The 20960-nt window shown below is 48.6% G+C and overlaps 1 protein-coding gene and 1 long non-coding RNA gene across 4 annotated transcripts in view; both read right to left on the bottom strand.

The window, feature by feature from the left end:
- LOC132460072 (uncharacterized) overlaps window positions 1-20960 on the bottom strand; it is a 63185-nt gene that overhangs the window by 37263 nt on the left and 4962 nt on the right. The gene's annotated exons all lie outside the window — the stretch shown is intronic.
- cux2b (cut-like homeobox 2b) lies at window positions 25-19104 on the bottom strand. 3 transcript variants are annotated; one of them, XM_060055082.1, is made up of 18 exons: window positions 17658-19104; window positions 17141-17297; window positions 16486-16565; window positions 16134-16200; window positions 14038-14086; window positions 13010-13126; window positions 12450-12641; window positions 12266-12324; window positions 12080-12128; window positions 11525-11624; window positions 10530-11213; window positions 9956-10057; window positions 8840-9765; window positions 7915-8080; window positions 6582-6911; window positions 5868-6074; window positions 5164-5440; window positions 25-3930 (listed from the first exon to the last, which is right to left on the bottom strand). In XM_060055082.1, exons 2-18 carry the CDS (start codon window positions 17212-17214, stop codon window positions 3204-3206), a joined length of 4206 nt encoding a protein of 1401 aa, XP_059911065.1. In that variant the 5' UTR covers window positions 17215-17297; window positions 17658-19104; the 3' UTR covers window positions 25-3203. The 3 variants fall into 3 exon arrangements, with proteins under 3 accessions (XP_059911065.1, XP_059911067.1, XP_059911066.1); XM_060055084.1 differs by having other exon boundaries at window positions 5868-6056; XM_060055083.1 differs by having other exon boundaries at window positions 12450-12638.

The raw sequence follows: 20960 nt of genomic DNA, 5'->3' as shown, positions 1-20960 counted from the left end.
TAATAATAAGACAACACAGCCGGGTCTTCAACAGGATCTTTATGTATTGATGATGGCTTGATACACATGTAAATTTAACTTCAAGACGCTTGGCATACTTTTGTCGATTCTTTAACATGTAATAATATACCTTGTAACGTATGGTATAGTAAAGTGATTTGAGCCTGAAGAACACCTGTTTCTCAAGTTACATCTCACAGTTGGAACTCCAAAGTAAATTTTCACTTATTGACAAATCCTCACTAGAGTTGTAAATATCTATCTGCATCCATACTGACAACCCTACATGCAGTCACTGAAATTATACTGACGCCATCATTGTCTAACGACTGATGTCATTCAAAAAAGAACGCAAAATAATCTATTGTTTAGACCCCTTGATATAAAAGCTTTGCTTTTTTCTACCTGGCTAGAAAAGCCACATTCCCAAATCACAATTGACTGAAGGAAGTTCCTCTCGAGACGACTCAATGAGGCGTGATATGGCACAGAATTTTTGATTTTTAATGTTTCACTTTAAGTAATGACAATCCATTGGGCTTCTTTGCATCCTAATTTACAGAACTCTCCTTCGTTGGTACTGGGCCTCGCTGTGACGCTCTGGGAGCTGGGTGTATGTGCTTTATGTGTGGACTAGTCTGAGGTCAACCAAAAGAAAAGCAGTTAAGTGGTGATTAAGTGGCTAAACAACAATTATAAACACAGCCCGTTTCTTCCCTGCATTGTAATAAGAATGAAATTGCATGCAAATGGAAATAATAGCAGGAAGTTTATATAAAGAGGTAATGGTCTGAAGAAGTATAGTTCACTTTCTGGCATGTGTCCGGTGTGACCATTAAGACAATAAGATCCCCATAAAGGGAATGTAATTTCTGACCATACAGTATATAATGCACCTAAACAGAGGCTATGAAAATAGCAAGAAAGTCGTATGCGGCTACATGAAAGGTTCCTATATTTGCGAGAGAAACACGTGTCAAAAAGTTGAGAAGAGACTTGTCAGTGTCATCAGTACAACCCCACACCATGACACATCTGCTACAGCTCTTGCCATTGGAGCAGCTTCCTGGTCATTCGCATAACCCTTTACTGATGTCATTGCTTCCACAAGTCCTTTTATAATACAACAACAACCATCCTTTACACCGGGTACTTTGTGTTATTACCATATCTCTCCACTGCTGATGAGGGCAACTGTTGAGTAAAGCTTCAAATTGCAAGACTACCCTGAGAGAAGGTCTAAAACGTGGGCAAGCTTGCCAGACCAGAACTGGCTCAAACAGGTTTGGTTCATTAACTCTGTATACTCTTAGTTCAATATAATCAGCATCCGTTTTTTTTTTTTACTGTTCCAAGAGCGTCATGATATTGTTTTTCTGTTATTGTGTAATATATATCTCTAGATAATACAATCAAAGTTCTCTGAACTATTTAGACATGTGCAAGTGTTTACTACCAACTTCAACGATACAGTAAAGGCAAGACTTGTGGACACTAAGTAAGCATAATTTCAATATTTTTGAAAATGTCTTGAATTTTTCCCCGCAATAATGAAAACCTAAGTGCCATAAGTAGTTCATACAAGATGTATTGGATATTTTGTTACTTGTTCTGAGTATAAAAAAGTGGCAAAATACATAAAGAATAGCTTGCAAGCATGAGAGAACGTTTTGACACAGGTAGGAGGAGGGGGGGTAATCTTATCTTAACCCTCTTATTGTAGGCAACATTCACCCAAAGTACTGAAAGACAGAGCCTCTAAAAATGCAGGGACCTGCTGCTAGTTCAGAACGTTCCTTTTTTGTTTGTTTACAGTCTGTAGGTGAAACAATTGGATTGTTAGTATTTTGATTGATTGCGATGGGAGCCATTTTCAGTGAACACCTTCGAGGGTCCCGAACAGAGCGAGACACCAGCTGAGTGCCTCGCTGTGTTTTTGGGGAGTTCGATATGATGATACCCTTGACTGAGGACCCACGACACAAACACAGAGACTGAATAACAATGACCCAAGTGGATAAAACAAAGAGCGGTGGAATTATGTGCAAGGCATGTCACAAACAAAAACAGCTACAAACACACTCTCTCAATTATTCAAATAAACATCTGGTTATGTGTATGCGTATGAAGCGAAGCACAGCGGTAGCATGATGTGTGTCAACATAATCTGAGGTAACAGGGTGTTGTGTGTTCTGGCCCACGTCAGTCGGACAACCGGCGCCTTCTACAGGGTTTAGAGAGGTAAGTCTGGAAAGCAATCGTGTAAACTGTGCTCCCGCGGTGAACGTGTCACTTCCTGTCACGAAAAAGCACAAAGGGACCCGAAAAACTGTAAACCTCAAGGATCATTCTAAAATAAAAACAAACAAAAAACACTTAAATACTTTACTGATAGCTTAATGTTTTCTCTTTTTTTTTCTTCTTTTTTTTACTTTTAACCGTATTTTTTTGTTGCTGTATTCATTCTTTTTTTCTCTCGTTTTAGCTCCAAGTATAACATATGAGTCTAACTACAGAGGGTGAATTCCATGCTACATCAGTTCGAAGGAGGCTATTGCAGACAACCCTACAACGTGTACAACCACATTTTATACGTCCGAGATACAAATATTTTCAAAACATGTCACCGAGAAACTAAGTACATACGAGATGTTGAATATTTAGAGTCTTTGAGGACTATCCCTCAGTTGGAAAGCAGGATGTCACGTCACTTGACTTGAACCGTCCTGTCTTTCAGACAAAAATCTGGAAAAATTGCTATTCAAAAAGTAGCAAATTTGGTCAATGTCTCTTTTCTCAAATAGTTATAGTGCTTTGATGGCTTAAGACAAGGGTCTATTTTTAATCTCACCTAGTGGCAATCTTCAGAACTTTAGTGTGCATTTCATGACACTATAGCTGCAAAAGTCTTCATGTCAGTCCAATAGGTAAAACAACAGCTTGTGCTGCACATATATCTCAAAGTAGTTATGCGTTATCAAAAAAGACACAAAAAACTCAACATATTTATAAATTATTTTTTTCCCTTTAAAGTTATCTTGGGTTGGGGAAAGAGGGGGGGGGGGAGAATAGGTTGTTTTTGTGTTTAGCTCTGGATTTCCCCCCCTCCAAACAGTTCCTCTGGTGTGGAGCTCCCCACTGACGGAACAGAATGGAGGCAGAATGTGCGCGCAGCGCAGATCATCAGCAGATCTCAGTCACACTCAGAACTCCCACTCTAACGTCTCTTCCCGATTGGCCGCCCTCTCCAGCCGGTGGATGATGTTGTTGAGGTTGGCCATCTTCTCGTTGCGTCTCTGTGAGCTGCGGTTGGCCTTGGGGCTTTGCAGCAGCGCGCCGTGCTGCCCGGGCTCCAGGCTGTGATTGGTGGAGGAGCCGCCGTCGGGTGCGGGCGGCGAGGGCGATATGGGGGCGGAGGACGACGGGATGGGCGACACCGACATCATGAGGCCCGGCGAGGACGCGGCCGACGGCGAGTTGAGGAACACCTCCAGGCTGCTGCGGCACGCCTCCGACGAGGCCTTGAAGCTCACCGGGTCCACGGGGGACTCGCCTGGGTCTTCCCCCTCGGGGCCCCGGGACTTGCTGGACCTCACGGCCCCGTCGGTGGCGGACGGGGCCCGGGCCTGGCTGCTCATCCCGTGGTGGTGCTCGCGGAACACGGCCGCCGCGTCCCCGTGCTCGCTCTTCAGCTGCGGGAAATGCACGGCCATGGAGAAGCACTGGACCCTGGACAGCCGCAGGTCGTAGTCCTCCCTCTCCGAGGCCTCCTGCTTGATGAGGGGCCGTCCGGCGTGGAGGGCGTGTCCCGGGGGCTGGAGCCTTCGGTCGTCCGAGTCGGAGCGGGGGCTGCACGGGCCGGAGGGGTGCTCCGTGTCCTCGTCGTTGTCCGGCTGGCCCTCCATCAGCACCTCCCGGCGCATCCTGGACCTGCAGCACACACACCCTGCTGTTAGGTAAACACACACACTAATACATGCATACGCTAGCTGGCACAAATACACACACACTAGCACAGACGCACACTAGACACAGACACCCTGCTGTTAGGTACACTCCCACACTAGCACACACACACACACACACACACACACACACACACACGTGCACGCACAAGCACACACACACACACACACACACACGCACACACACACACAAACACCAGCACAAACATACACAATAGAAACAGCCTTTACAACCCACACACACGCAGACGCATAGAAAGACACACAAACCAGCGGGCAGCCAGGGATACAGTTATCATTACACACAACTCACACCAGCACACATGCACCCCGCTATTACGACTACCAGAGTAAGAACAACAGAGACACACACTACTCAGCTTGACTCCATCCTTATGCATAAAAACCAACAGCAGGATAAGTATTAAGATGAACTAGCTTTTATATCCCAAGCTACTATTGAATCCTGCCAATGTCTTGTGGTCGCGGCACCCGCTTGTTGTTATAGCTATTATTAATAGAGTTGGCTTCTGACTCACAATGTTTAAAGACGATACAGACAGAGAGGTTGTCGGGTTGCGTTCGACCGCTTTGTTGATCGTACTTATTGACAACACGACCCCCCCCAGGCCGGCCCGTAATGAGTGAACCACTGGTGGTATCGGGGTGGATAACTAGGAGTTTTCTCTACCCAAGTATGATCATGTCTCCCCATCCACTTGTCTTGTAATACAGCCCGGGGCAATGCAATAACACCCGCCTCTTTCTTTGACCATTTGGATATATTCTCTGTTCTGCGTGTCTGGCCAGAGGGGTTCCTGCTGATAGTGCAGTTGAAGTCACCTCCCTTCACTTTGGCTGAGCTCTGAGCGGCCGTAGAGTAAATTAGTAATAAAATAAATGTCAATGTTTACTACGGACGTGGTTGGGGCCTCATAACACAGTAAAGGAAGGATACGCAGGTGTCGTACATTGAACTTCACTTCCTGATTTGGTTCAGTTCAACTGATTTTCAGACATGATAAATGGGATATAACTGCTGATATATTTATTTCTACATGTTTTCACATACTGAATAATTTCTCCATAAACACTATGCTCTGCATTGTAAACACAATATTGTTTTATAATCTAGTTTCCATGTTTTCTTATCAGCCGACTCCATCCCACCCCCTCTCAATGGAAAAGGCAGACTGGCCTGTAGTTGTGGAACCAGTTGATAACAGTGTTGGTCTTGAGGTTGAGCTGGGAGGCCAGCATCTCGATGGTGTTCTGCGAGGGGTAGGGCTCCAGGAGGTAGGCCTTCCGCAGGGCCTCCTTCTCCTCCGCCCCCAGCACCACCCGGGGCTTCTTCACCTGGCTGTAGGGGCACAGGTCCAGTGAGGCCAGGGCCGGGCTCACACACTCCGACCGCGTGCTGGGGGAGTCGCTGTCCGACCCCGTGCTCAGGAGCCCGTACCTCCTCTTCAGGTAGGCTGCGAGGAAGAGGAGCAGGAAAGGGGTTAAGAACCAGGTCAGAAGCATGCGTGTCTCTCCAACGCCCTTAATGATGAATTATTCACGGTTTGACAGATCATCACAGGCCTAGAGAACACCGCTGCCTTAAGCCTTCTAAAGCAGAGGTCCCCAACACTTTTTTACGCCACGGACCGTTACTAGGTCAGACAAAATTTTCGCGGACCCTATTCTGTTACCCATCTGAAAAAGAGCCACCAGGGGTCGCTGTTGCATGTTTTCTGCGACATGCATGAGATGAAAGACAGATAGCCGTGCACGCTTAAAGCTTAGACTGAGAACACTTCCAATAAACAGGATGGGTTCATTCGTTTTGTTACACCGGGCGATAGCTCATTGAGTGAGAGGAATAGTGATCGAACATGGAAAGAGTTAGCATGTGCATACCTTTCTTCTCCATCTTCTTCATGTCCCGCAGCTTGTCCACGTTGTGGGGGTCGTTGAGCCACAGCTGCATGCGGACGAAGGGCTCGCGGCCCTTCAGGCTGAGCTTGTGCCAGGGCTTGGGCCTGGAGAGGAGGTCCGACACGGAGCCCTGCGTTAGGCCCAGGATGCTCTCCCCAAACAGCCTCTGGCCTGTGGGAGCAGAGAGCTCTGTTGAGGCCACGTGAAATGAAGGAGTGAGGAAAGGGACGTACACTTGTTGTTAACACGAATTGGAACTGAAATGTGTTTGCTTGCTGTGCTACGTAGTCGAGGGCTGCGATCAACACCGTGTAGTAGGGCATACGTTAACAGTGTGGAAAAGTAGGCGCTGACCCTTGTAAAAGAAACGTGGCTGTTTAGCAACTGCTGTGTTCCGGCAAAGACGTGATGGAGATGATTCAATCAGGTTATTGATTAAGAACAGTTCTAAAATGGTAATACAAAGCTATGTCTGGAAGAGTCACACTCGATTTGTTAACTTAAGTAGAAAAGTATTTCCAAGCTTTTCTAGCACATGCTAGAGGTATCGCTGTGATAATTATAAAGTCCGGCATCAATGCTCTTCTGAAAGGAAATGAATGCCTTGACAATGACACGGATTTAGTCCAAACTGAGGGTGAAGATGATCAAGATGATGACGAGGGTGATCGTGCTGATAACGAGGGGGGGACCCACCCAGGTTGTTGTCGGTCAGCACCTCCTTGACCTTCTTGGTGATGGCGTAGGTGTCCAGCTCGGAGGACATGGCCACCAGCTCCTGGATGCCGAGTGGCGTGGAGGGCTGGTGCAGCGCCGTCAGACCGGGGTGGGCCTTCCCTCCCTCGGGGTGGGGTTGGGCGTGGTGGAGGCACGGGGCCAGCAGCGGCAGCCCCATGGCGTCGGGCTGCTGGTTCTCCTTGCTGCTCTCCAGGGTCAGGCTGACGGGCTCCCCCAGCAGGCTGGGGTGGCTCTCAGCCGGGCTGACGGGGGGAGAGGGCGAGGACTGGGCCAGGGCAGGGCTCTTGTCTGCAGGGTAACAAGTGGAAACACCTTATTTGAAAGATCCTCCTTCATCTCTAGACGTTGAGCTAGATCATACGTGATAAGGTATTGGCATAAGGCAATATGTTGACAGTTGATATAATCATGTCATCTTTAGATATTACTCAGATTAAACCCTTCTGAAAAGACTTTTACTATTTTCCTGTTTTTGTGTTATTGCCGGGAATGTCCTGTTTAAAAGCAATGGACTTTTTTTGGGGATGTGTGTGGAATAAAAGTAGAATTGAATATCTCACTTACTTATTGAAAAAATAAAGTGTATTGAATTGTTTAAATGTCAACAATGAGATCTGTGAGATTTTGTTGTTGATGTGGGTGTGCACACTGTAGGGCGTGCTTGGGAATCACAGGCGTGTCTTTTTTTTAGTGTGTTATTTAAAATATGGGGTGTGGCAGAAACAGAGAAATTATATGGGTGTTGTGCAATTTGAATAAGCCATTGATAGAAACGGTTTGAGAGATTACAGAGTGTGCGTTTCTTCCGATGTTGGAATGTATTTATTTGGATATTTCTCAATAATAAAACGTATCAACTGAAATTGAAACAACTTAAAATCAAACTTCTTCCCTTTGATGTTTTGAAGTATGATTCATAATAAACCATGTTGTGTGATGGTAAATTAAGTGTAATTCTTATTTACAAAATTATCAAATGTTTGGTTCCATTTGAAAGTATTTCCAAACACCCCTCTTATGCACTTATTGTATGCACGTAAAAATAGTACTTAGCAATGTGTAGCATCTTATCCTTGCTATCTTTGTTGATTACGGGGAATGGGTTAACCTAGCAATTGTGATGCTGGGCATTTGGTTCTATGAACATCCTTACTGTACCGACACAGTGATATATTGTTTCTCTTTCTTCTGACAAATGGACTTAATGTGAGTCGCTTTGGGTAAAAGCGTCTGCTAAATGTGAATGTAAAGGTCAATGTAAATGAAGGCGGATGCAGGCGGTGGTTCCTACCCTGAGCGTGGCCCTGGCTGGGCAGCTGGGTGAGGCTCTGGCCCAGCTGGTCCAGCAGCCACAGCTGCATGCGGATGAAAGGCTCCCTGCCCTTCTGGGTGAGCTTGCTCCACGGCTTGGGTCGGGACAGCATGTCACTCACACTGCCCTGAGACAGACCCAGGACCTGTTGTGGAAAAAATAAACAATTAGTGTATGGATTTGACTTGGTTGAACCCCATTAAGACCAAAGTACAGTGTCAATTAAACCTAACATTATTGTGTAAATCACTGCAGGATTGATTTGTCTCTTTGAAAAAGACACACTATTACTGTCTGTTGTTGAAAGGGAACAGCTCTACTGGCCAAGACTATTGAATACATGTCTAACAAACGACCACTAGATGGAAGCAACGCCCCATAATAATCTAAGGAGCAGCGTAGAGCGTCTTTTGCAGGTCTTTCGCGCAGCTAATTTACATAGATAATCCAATGGTCAATCGCTATTGGCCAATGTTTTAAATGGTTATGAATTGTTACTCAATAAAGTGAACATTATTATTAAAGCATAACAATAATTTGTACAATGGTATTAGAGCTGTTGTTGACTCAAAGATTAAAATATAGCAATTTAAAGATGAAACGGTCTATGGTATTCCATTTTAATTTCTACACTAAATGACCATAGAGCAACCCCCTACAGCTCAATGCTGCCAATATATATACACATATATATATATATGTATATATATGTTTATGTAGATAGATATATGCACAAATATGGCACAGCCCAAGTTAATGTCTGTCTGTTTACAAAGGTAATACCGGTTCCTGTTCCTTCTCCATTAGCTTGAAGGTATAACAGGAGGTTTGCTTTCGAATTGATTTATAAAGCAAAAAAAAGGAGAAACACAAAAACGGTTTGCAGACCGGATGATGGGCTGACCTTCTCTCCAAAGATCCTCTGGCAGATGCCGTTCTTGGCCAGCTTCTCCTTCACCTGCCGGGTGAGCTCCATGGTGTCCACCTCGCGGTACATGTACATCTCGTACTGCTCCGGGGTCAGCGGCGGCACCGTGGGCTTCAGGGCGCGGGGGATGTACGCCGGGTAGTAGGAGAGGCGCCCGGGGCTGGGGCCCGCCGTCCCGGGGCCCCCGCCCCCACCGGGGCCCGGGGACTCCCCGCTCGCCGAGGCGTCCGACTCCACTTTCACCTCCACGGGCGGCCCCAGCGCCGGCTCCTCCTCGGCCGCCGACGCCTCCTCCGCCACGGACACCTCCTCGCTGTGGAGCGGGAGGCCCTCGCCGTTCTCCAGGCGGGGCCACGGCCGGGCCAGGGTGGGGGGCCCGGAGGAGGACGAGGAGGACAGGGACGGGGAGACGGAGGTGAAGGGGTGGGAGCTGCCAGCGCCGCCCACCCCCATCAGCCCCAGGGGCCCCCCGCGCTCCAGGGACCAGTGCTGGTCGAAGTAGCTCCCCGCGTCGCCGATCTCCGACTTGACCTTGCGGATGATGTTCTGGACGAAGGCGGCGGGGGACAGCACGCTGAGCGGCGTCTGGGGGCTGCCGATCCGATTGGCCACGCAGAGCGCCACCGAGGTGGCCGCGCCCTCCTCCTGCTTGATGAAGGTGGGGAGCGGCAGGCCCTTTGACCGCTCCGGGGGCCCCAGCCGCTGCTCCCCCGCCCCGGCGCCGGCGCCGGGGCCGTTGGCCGGCTCGCGGCCGCAGACCTCCATCTCCAGCAGGGCCTGCTGCTGGGCCTCCATCTCCCGCCGCGCCTGCTCCAGGATGGTCTTGATGGTGTCGTCGGAGTTGCCGCCGGCGCCGTTGCTGCTGCGGCCCGACGAGCTGCCCATGGAGGACTTGTTGTCGCCTGGTTGTGGAGGAGAGCCACGCAAAGTCACGTCACCCACGGCAACCACCGCCCTGACTGCTCTCACTTACCACTACCTCTTTCAGTCAGCAAAGGAAAATCGTTTTTTACAAACAAATAATGCAAAAACAAATTCAGAAATACAAGTTCTAAGCTTCCTTTTGCGTGGTTCACCCACCTACGTACTCACCGCCCTTCTGGGACTGGATCTCCTTCTTGGCCTGCTCCAAGATGTTCTTGATGGCGTCGTCTGACCCAGTTTCTGGAGTTCGGATGCGAGGAGTGATACTCCCTGCCACAGAGGGTAAGAGAGAGAGAGGGAGAGAGAGAGAGAGAGAGAGAAAGAGAGAGAGACAGAGAGAGACAGAGAGAGAGTGGGGGGGGGGTGAGTGGGAAGGTTGATCAGAGAGCAGTTCCAAGGCTTTGCGTTTGACTGCTAGATCAATGGCTGCTTTTGAGAGCGTGCTGTCTGAGGTTGCAGTATACGGGAAGCTAAACGTTCAAAAGCCACAAATCTGGGGAGGAAACAAAGTTTAAAAGCAACACTACAAACGTGGCACATCGCAGAGGCCATGGAAGAAGTTTAGGAGCAAGGAGGAGCGCGCGAGAAGAAGGTTCAAACGCTACCTATTTCCTCGGTATCCTACTGCGCGCGTATACCCGTGAGGGAGCTAACCTATTATTCTCCAATTATTCCCCATCTCTGTAGCGTCTCCACAACAGAACAAACCCTTCCCTCTCCTCCTCTTCCTCCTCCTCCTCACCTCTCTGGCGGACCTGGATGGTCCTGAGCGCCAGGATGTTCTGCTCGTCCGACAGGAACTGCTTCATCTTGATGAAGGGCTCCTTGCCCTTCACCGTCAGCTTCCTCCAGGGCTTGGGCCGCGCCAGGATCTCGCTGACCGAGCCCTGAGAGAGGCCCAGCACGTAGTGGCCGAACACCCGCTGCCCGATGTTGTGCTTCAGCAGCTGCTCCTTCACCTGGAAGGCGATCTCCGCCGTGTCCAGCTGGTCCTCGTCGCCCGCCGTGGAGCCGCCGCTCTCCGATTGGTCGCTGGGCAGCCCGGCCTCAGCCCCGCCCCCGGCCCCGCCCCCTGCCCCCCCCGCCCCGGGGGTCCCCCCCTGGCTGCCGGTGGTGGACATGAGCGCGGCCTTGGCGGCGTAGAGCGCGGAGGGGAAGGCCATGAGGCCGCCGCCGCCGCCCTCCTTCTTGAAGTAGGGCGAGAGGAGCTGGCGGTGCAGGACGTGGTCGGCCGACAGGCGGTCGGCGGAGCAGGGCGAGGCCGAGAAGGGCCGGGCCAGGTCGTAGGCCGAGGAGGAGCAGGAGCCGTCCTGCGCGGGGGGCCCCGGGCTCCGGGAGGCGTGGCCGTCGGGCTGGAAGCAGGAGGAGGAGCGTGAGCCGGGGCGGCGGCCCGCCTCCCGGCCCGAGTCCTCCGACTGGTCGTCATCTGAGGACACGGAGGAGGGGTCAGGGACGAGGGGTGCGTGGGGGTCTCGTGAGCAGTCAGAGAAAGAGGGCAGTGGGAGGATCGCCCCTGGTCAGTGTGCGACGTAAAACAATAAAGCCAGACATGTTATGAAATACTTTCTGAAGCATTCCAGACGGTTTCTAAATAAAGTAGACATTTTATTCATTAAAATGCAGAGGCTCGATTTTTCAAGTTCAAATTCAGTTCAACAGTTCTTTGAATTGGTGTGAGCCAGTCATGGTGTGAACAAATGGATTTCAGTAGCATTGTAAAGATGCTGATGGTAGTACCAGTGCTGTGCAGAACCCGACCCTTATCCATCAGGTACTTATGAGCTGGAAGAAAGGCCTCTTTGTCCAGCAATAGAGCCTCTGCAGCCTTGGCAGAATCCTATACACACACACACACACACACACACAGACACAGACACACACACACACACACACACACACACACACACACACACACACACACACACACACACACACACACACACATATAACACAAACGCAGAAGTACAAACAAACACACACACACACACACACACACACACACACACAGATACACACACACACAATCACACAACCACACATACACAGAGAAGCCATTACATTTGGGATTAATCAATTATAGTGGCAGTAGATTTCTTACAATGGATGGCGGTCACTAAGGCATTCTGAAGCACTGCTCCACTTTTTCCTCCTCAACACCCAGGGAACATTAAGAGGAAACAAAAGGGGCTGGTCTGGTTCCCTAGTAGTCTATACCACTGAACAACCACTGTGTGGACAATGAGAGGGAGGGAGGGGAGGGGGAGGCCGAGCGGGGGGGTTTGCATCACATACCTGGGATGTGGAGCCATTTGCAGAGGCAAGCTTCATTACCTTCAGGATACTACAGGAATGAAAGATAGAAAACGAGAGAGAGGGGGGGCGAGGAGACCGGGAGAAAGAGTGAGAGCCAGTATCTGGACCATTTGAGTCAGGCGAGAAGTCCTTTGAAAATGGGGTTCCAAGGAAAGCAAATCTCACCTGAGCTCCGTCTTAATCTCTTCGTAGTCCAACTGGGATTGCAGTCGAGCTTCTAATCTCTGTTATAGAAAGATAAACAGAGAGATCGATCATGTTTTAAGAGACACCACATGGATGTGAGTAACCTGTCAGGTGTCTATCACGGCCGTGCACACGTGTGTGCTGCATTGCCGGCCCTCCTCACCTCGATAGCCTTCGTTTTATAGGCCAGCTGGCGCTCCAGCTCCAGGATCTGATTGGCCGACGCCTCGCGGACCTCCTGCAGGGTGAACTGGAGCTGCTGGATGTTGTCCAGCAGACGCAGGACCTCGCAGTCCTTGGCCACCACGGCGGCGGCCAGCTGAGCGGGCGCCGCCTTGCTCTTCTCATCGTGCTGCTGGGGAGGGTCAGAGAGCGTTAAGTACAGTCAGACTGGAGAGAGAGAGAGAGAGAGAGAGAGAGAGAGAGAGAGAGAGAGAGAGAGAGAGAGAGAGAGAGAAGACAGTGGCGGCTCCCTCGGCGTCACAACGGCTCACACTTGAAGAGACACAGGGAAGTTGAGCAGACGTCATTAGGCAGCGGCTGAGGTGCTAATTTACCCATAATTCATCATTATCGCCGCCGCCGCCACCCGCGTACGCCTGACAAGCCCGAAAGAGATCTGATAATAAGGATGTGAGGTAAAAGCAAGGAGGTGTGTGTGTGTGTGTGTGTGTGTGTGTGTGTGTGTGTGTGTGTGTGGGTGTGGGTGCACATGCTACGTACCCCGCTGGCACCCTCTGTTGGCTGGCAGCCCCCCGGGGCCGCGCTGGCTCTCTGGTGCTGGGCCTCAGCCAGCTGTTCCTTCAGCCTCACCACTTCCCTCTGTGCCAGTTCCGCTCTCTGCTCAGGCACACACACACACACACACACACACTGTTAGCGATATTGGTGCCCGCTCTGCTGTTCCCTCTTCTCTCAGACGTATTCTAATGCAGGATTAAATACATTGTTTCATCATAATGATAAGTCAGATTCACAACAGATGCCCTCACTTTACGTCGTTTAAAGCCACGTTCAATCGGCAAGACACAGAATACACAAAACAACAACACAAGAGCAGGTGCTAAGGAGCAGCTACCACCCCGTTCTGCTGAGACGGCCGTTTACTCACACACACACACACGCACGCACGCATGCACTCATACACACACACCCGTGCACGCACGCACATGCACACACACACATGCACACACACACACAGGCACGCGCACAAGCGCGCCTGCACACACGCACACACACACACACACACACACACACACACACACACACACACACACACACACACACACACACACACACACACACACACACACACACACACACACACACAGTAACAATACTATTTACCTCGTCTGTCACAGCCGGCCTGCTAATTAATGATTCATTTTGAGAACATTTATCTAGGAGCTGCCGGCAAGAACACAATTATGGAGAAGGAATGTGAGTGAGTGAGAGAAGGAGAGATAGATGTGGAGGTAGAGAGGTAGAGAGAGAGAGAGAGAGAGAGAGAGAGAGAGAGAGAGAGAGAGAGAGAGAGAGAGAGAGAGAGAGAGAGAGAGAGAGCAGGATGAAGAGTAGGAGCACGAAAGAGGTGTAGTGGGGTCAGGATAAGGAACTCATCAGGGCAATGATGACCCATGGAACTCTCTGGGCTCCATGGACCCCAGCCAATGCTGTCCTTGACTGGGTTGGCTTGGGGTCCTGTGTCTACTGAGGGGGGGAAGGGGGCGAGGGGCATCGACTGAACCTACCTGGTTGGCCTGCTCCAGGTTGGTCATGATGGTGCTCATCTCCTCTGCCCTGCAGACACAAGAGGGATTGGTTGAGCCATTGATAACAGAAAAAATGGGGTTAGAGATCCTATCAAAACACAATATGATTATTATTATAAGAGTATAATTTTCATCAATATGCATCCTCATCTTGCGATAATAATAAAAAAAACACAGAGGAAAACAGTGCTTCTCTGATTTCAGGAGCCAACTCGACAGCTGACCAATCCCAGCCTAGGGAACTACTATGGGATCAAACTCCGGCAACTTGCCTTCACACATATAACAATAAAACAAAGTCTATTTCACATAAGACTAACAAGATTATTCACCAGGGCTATTTAAAGTTCGATGCTCCCTCTTTCTACACACATGGGATAACATTTTCAAAAGGTAGCGGGGACAAATTAACAAGGCTGCTGCAATTCACTTCAATTATGCACATAGTTTCTGCGTCCGGGGACGGAGAGAATCCCGCTGCATTTCATCTCAAAGACTCATCTCTCCTGATCAAATGAACACCAGCCGAAGCGGCGGGCCTCATGTCCTGTAGGCTAGCCTACTTGATCTCGCCTCATCTCGGATTAGGACCGCCTAAAGGATAAAACATAATCCTGAGGCAAACTTCAAATCCTGCTGATCAAAAACCAATGAACCCCCACAGAACATCCAGGAGGGGTTGAATGATCAAGTGCTGTTATTCCTCTGGAGCAAACGGCCGTGCTGCCCCACGTGACCCTAAGTCGGGCCCCTGACCAGGGGGGGGGGGCCCAGCGGCCATCCATGACGCTCCGAGTGTGGGGAAGACGGCGTTCCTGCCGCCCACGAACAGCAAACAGTAACAGGTGTCAGCGGTGCGTTTTAATGAACGTGCGTAGTGCGGGAGAAATGCTTTGTATCGATTAGCTGCTCGGCCGCTCGGGCCGTGGCCGACAAACAGTCTGTTTTATCAACGATGAGGAAGCAAGTCAGCACGTGAGGACCAGCTTGTGCGTGCGTGTGCGTGCGTGTGTGTGTATGTGTGCATGTGTGTGTGTGTGTGTGTGTGTGTGTATGTGTGTGTGTCTGTGTGCGTGTGTCTGTGTCTGTGTGTGTGCGTGTGTCTGTAAGCGTGTGTCCTTGTGTTTAAGAGTGTACGTTGGGATGCACTGGTCCTCCCAGTGGCCACTGCATTACCAACGGTCGACAACTGACTGCAGTCCGCCCAGGAATGGACACACACAAACAGATACACACAAACCTTCCCACTCAGACAGACACACACAAATAAAGAAGCAATTCAAACAAACAGACTGAATGGCCAGCCACACAAGTCAACCAGATGGTCTTTTGATACGTTGCTTCACGTAGGGAAAAAAAGGCAGAAAACTATACAACACAAGCACATGCAATCCAGCAAAATGAATGGTGTTTGGCTTCTTGGAAACATCAGTTAAATTGCGCCATTGGATTAAGGCTGGGAGAAAATCCATTAGCGGTGGCAGTATGTGCTCAGGAGCGCAAGCCAAACAAAAGACTGTTTACTTTGAATGTCTATCGACATCCTTCATACAAGCTCAGATTCATTTCAGCTGCGCGGTGGATACATTGCACACAAAGACCAGGACAAGGTAGAGTGTTTTCTGAAGCAATCTTTAAATGGAGCAATTCTTCTTGAGGGCTGTCAAGGCCCAGCTACCGGTGAGGGCAAACACAGACCTCAAAGTTGATCGACCAGCATTAGCGGCTGAGTCACTCTCGCTCTACCTCATCGACGGCATTCTTCCGTTCCTCACACGACCAGGGCAGAGGGGGATTAAGGACTAGCTTGAAGTGCTGCGATAGTCAAGGCCGCACGAGGCCATGCAGAAGGTGACGGTTATGCTTTATATACACGCTTTAACACTCTAAAGAGAGAGAGAGAGAGAGAGAGAGAGAGAGAGAGAGAGAGAGAGAGAGAGAGAGAGAGAGGAAGAAAGACAGATAGACAGACGGACAGAGAGGGAGAGAGAGATAGACATACAGACAGACAGAGAGGGAGAAAGAGTTACAGAGAGAGACAGATAAACACAGAGAGAGAGAGAGAGAGTGCTTACTTGGTAGTCATTTCCTTGTTGTATTTACACCGCAGGTCCAATAGCTCTGTCTGGGCCATGTTCAGAGCTGGAAGATGAATACAGGAATGTGGTGAGACACATTTTGGGTATAATTTTTATCAAAACAGTACTTAATAATTGATGGGTTGAATCAATTTACCAACTCAACGACCTAAACCTGTTCAATAGATGATACTGTCTATGTAATGTCAATGAAACTTTCAAAAAACGCACTACAGCATTAGAACATGTGATACAGTACTACTACCATGCATATTACAGACTGACTTGCTCTTTACAATATACTTCAGGTTAAATCCCTGTCTAATTCTTCAAATGAATCCCCACTTACATGAGTGCAGAACTTTGATACTCTCCTCTGCCTCAGATAACCTGTCTGTCGGGCGCACCAGTCCGGTCTCCTCCTCGTCCCTGGAAGACAGGAGTCTAGGGTCAGTTACTTCATGTAAACACCACCCTAGCATGGACGATCAGGTTAACCATACAGATGGTGTCTGAACACAAGTGGAGGGCTGCACCCAATGGATCTTCTCCAACTTATGAAAGGTTTGATACCACTCTAATTTAGATCGCTCAATGACAGCTGCAATTTTAACTCAAGTCTTATACGAGCATTAACGTCCTGTAATAGGATCATGGAAAGCCAGACCTTCATAACATTGGTTTCATGAAGTTACGTTTGATAAAACTGTGTTTGATTAAACCATGTTATTAAATTGTGCTTTGTAAATAATAACGTTTGACTAAATCATTCTTCGAAAAAACACATTTGATAAAAAACAGTGCTTGATTAAGTTGTGTTTGATGAAATCGTGTCAATATAAATCCTGCTAGTTAAAATCAGGGACGATCTTGTTTGATAGAAATCTCCTAACATCTGATCCAATCGGGCTTAATAAAACTGTGTTTGATAAAAATCCTTCTGGAAACACATGTGACTGCTGGAATGAGGTCTGACTGGAGCGAATCCTCTGAGAGGGCCTCACCTATCGGAGGGCTCCTGCCGTCTGTGGTGGGGGGACCCGGGGCCTCCAGGGGGCTGGGTGCTGTTGGGGGTCATGAGGCAGGCTTTCTGGCTGGAATCGGGGGGCTCCCTTGACGGGGCAGGCCTCCAACCCGCGGCCCCCTCCTCCACGGGCTCTGCTGCAGAGAGAGGCGAGAGAGAGAGAGAGAGTCAGGAAGGAGGAAAGCATCCACCACAGAGAGCCGCTTCCACTCTCACCATGGATACCTTCGGGCGAGGGATCACCGCAATTATAAAACGCTCAAAGACACATATTTATTGGAACCTTTTTCGGGGGGGTCAATGATAATGTCTGTAACACTTGTTTCAAGGATGTTTTCCGATAATGAACAAACCTCTTTAGATTTGGGAAATCATTTAGAGAATTTCAATGTGTGATTTTCAAAGTTCAGCTGGCAGAGCGAACGATAGCTTATGATCCTGAGAGCCCTCCTTGTTCCCCATGACAACGTCTGAGTGACCCCGTCCGGCGAGCTCACCTGTCCTGTCAAGGCACTCCAGGTGGTTCTTCCAGGGCCCGCCGGTCACCCGAACCAGGGCCTCGCTGGCGGGGCCCCCGCTCTGTAGCTGCTGCAGCCGGTCCTCCAGGGTCTGAGTGGCCTCCAGCACAGGGGCTGGGTCTGGAGCACAAACACACACACGCACACACACACGCGCACACACACACACACACGCGCGTCCACACACACACAAACGTGCACAAACACACACACACACACGCACACGCACACACACACGCACACGCACACACACACACACACACACACACACACACACACACACACACACACACACACAAGCGCGTACAACAACACACCCACACAAACGCAAAGATTTGATTATTGAAATATAATGGAAAATGTTATTAATCCTAATAGTCCCCAAAGTATAGCCACACACATTTTGTTTTGTTATTTTCAATCACTGAATTTTTTTCATATTTTATTTGAAGTTCTTGTTTGAATATTGGGTTCTACCACCGAGATCTGCACCCGCAGAAAACCAAAGCACCGGAGAGAGCAGAGAAGAGAGTAGTTAAGAGAGTGATGGGGCTTAAAGACACTTAAAAATTTACCCAAGATGAATAATAATCCAGAAAGGATTAATTTCTCCAACCATAAAGAGTCACAGTTATCCCATTTGAATAATAATAATATCTCCTGACTTAACAAGTCAGAAATGCCTGGAATGGCCCAGTCTGTATGAACAGTTTTACCCAACACATGTACGTCAATGAAAATGTAAAATAAAGTGACATTGATAAAACATTTTTTCTATTTAGCTTATTGCGTCCTCAGTGCTCTCTCACTCTGTGAGAGGATTCGGGGAATCTGACTTTGACAACTGTGGCTGGGTTCAGGAACATCAAAGGTGGTTGGCTCTTATAGGAAAAATACTCTATGCAGAAATAGTTGATCAATCCAGTGGTGCCTTTATGTATCTAGATGCAGCGAGGAAAAACCAGGGACACACTGACTAGTCTCTCACTCGCACACTCACACAAACACAAACTCCTCTTTGCACAATCTTTCTGTGAGGCACTTAGGGCAACATTGGGCACATTGTTATTTCTTCTTCTTCTTCTTCTTGTCTTCTCTACCATCAGCCGTATCAACCGCATCGGACCGGTCCTCCAAGCCGCTTTAAAGCCTTCCTCCCCCTCGCTCGGGCCCCTCACAGACCGGACCCCCTCTAACGACGCGGCGAGCCGTGAGCCGTCGCGTGGCGTCTCCCCCACAGATGGCTCCTAATGAGTCCGCTCGCCGCCTGATGAATGGCGGAGCGAGGTGCATGCAAAAGGAGGCGGCCGCCAAAATATTCAGACACCGCCAAGCGCCAAGCAGACGCACGAGTCCCGAGCACACACCTAATGTACACACCTCGGCAAAGTGAGGAAAACAGGCTGTCTGTGGAAGAGGAGGAGAGGAGGAGGAGGAGGAGGAGGAGGAGGAGGAGTAGAATGAAGTGAGGAGGGAGGGTGCGAAGGAGGAGGAGGAGGATGGGGGGGGGTTAAGTAAAATAAAAAAAGAAACAAGATTCTTTAGCACAACAGAGAAGCTGTTTTGCAATGCATGCGCGGCAGCTCGGGGCCCATGGGGCCAACTAGGAGGCTGTTTCTCTGCTAACAAGTCTCTGCTGTATCATTTGATCATTTAAATTATTATGCCAGGAATCCTCAGGAGGCGGCTGCGCACTCCACATCACAGGGCTGTTTTTAATCTTCCCCTTCCCTTTCTTCCCTTCCCGAAAAGTTCAACAGCTCAGAGCTCAGAGAGAGAGAGAGAGAGAGAGAGAGAGAGAGGAAGAGTGAGCAAGAGAGAGAGGGGGAAAGGAGAGAGAGAGAGAGAGTGAGAGAGGGAGAGAGAGAGAGAGAGGGAGAGAAGCTGCTCCTGTTGTGTACCTGCCTGCCGAACACCAAAGGAGGTGACTTCTAGTGCCAAAGCTCGGAGAGGAAGGAGGGGGGGGGGGGGGGGGGCTCAGGGGAGACACCTGACATGGGGGGAGGAGAAGAGAGAAGATGTGGAGTAAACACACACACAACACACACACACACACACACACACACACACACACACACACATGCACAACACACACACGCACAGCGCAGCCCTTAAAAAGTCGCGAAAAAAAGCCCACAGAAATTGAAAAATTGTGCTTTTGTTGCCCAAACTTTTCTCTCAGCCACTTTCATGCACTCATCTTAAGACTTTGGCGTCCAAGCCCGGTCAGATTGCTCCCTCAGTTCCGGCGCAGACTGATGGGATGTCTTCACAGGGAGTGAGGGAGGACAGACAGTAAACAGCCAGACGCTCACTCAAGCAGCAGACCGTCGCTAATAAACGGTTTGTCATAAAGGACAACGATTGAAATATGCGATTTGGTGAAATACACGTGATATGTTGCAGTCAACCACACAACCTCAGAAGATAGTACACTGATATCAAATCTGAAAATGTATCCTAAATGGGTCAACTACCTATGACAAAAAATGGCGCATGCATATATATATATATATATATATATATAATATATATATATATACATAAATATATATATATACATATATATATATATATATATATACTGTATATATATATATACTGTATATATATATATATATATATATATATATATATATATATATATGTATATATATATATATACATATATATACATGCATACTTTTTTTCATGCCAATACATAATTTTTTTTTGCTATTTAATAATTTTCACTTTCTTTTCCCCAGGCCTGTTTACAGTGGAGCCCTGGTGGAGTTGCGTGGCGGTTGCATCAGTCACAGGGGACAGCACCATTAAGAGCACAACTTCTCCCAAGACAAACAGGATGACTTCAAGTGCTGCTACCACATCGACCCGCTGTCACAAAAAATCTCTTTATCAGCCTCTTTTTTCCTCCCCATATATCCTTTACACTTACAGAGGGCGGGGTAGAGAACGCGGGCTGATGCTCATCAGGGAAGCTCCGCTAATTGATAGAGCTAATGGTGCCGCGCCAGAGAGACGTTTCAGGGTCAGCTTTCGGTAAATCCTCAACATCAGAAATCAAAGCAAAGAGTAAGAAAAGGAAAAACAGGCCAGGTGGATGTCAAACTAGCTATAATTTGTATTAATTGATTGATAATCGATTCCGTCTTAAATTAGTTTTTACTCACAAACACCTACGAAAAAAGAAATGATACAAAAAAAAACACATTCATTTCTTTGACAGGCAAAGTGCATTTCTACTTGAACAAAACATCTTATTAATGAATAAATTATTGA

Source organism: Gadus macrocephalus, chromosome 6 (assembly GCF_031168955.1).
Source record: "Gadus macrocephalus chromosome 6, ASM3116895v1".
NCBI lineage: Eukaryota > Metazoa > Chordata > Actinopteri > Gadiformes > Gadidae > Gadus > Gadus macrocephalus.
This window is presented reverse-complemented; position numbering and strand designations above follow the sequence as displayed.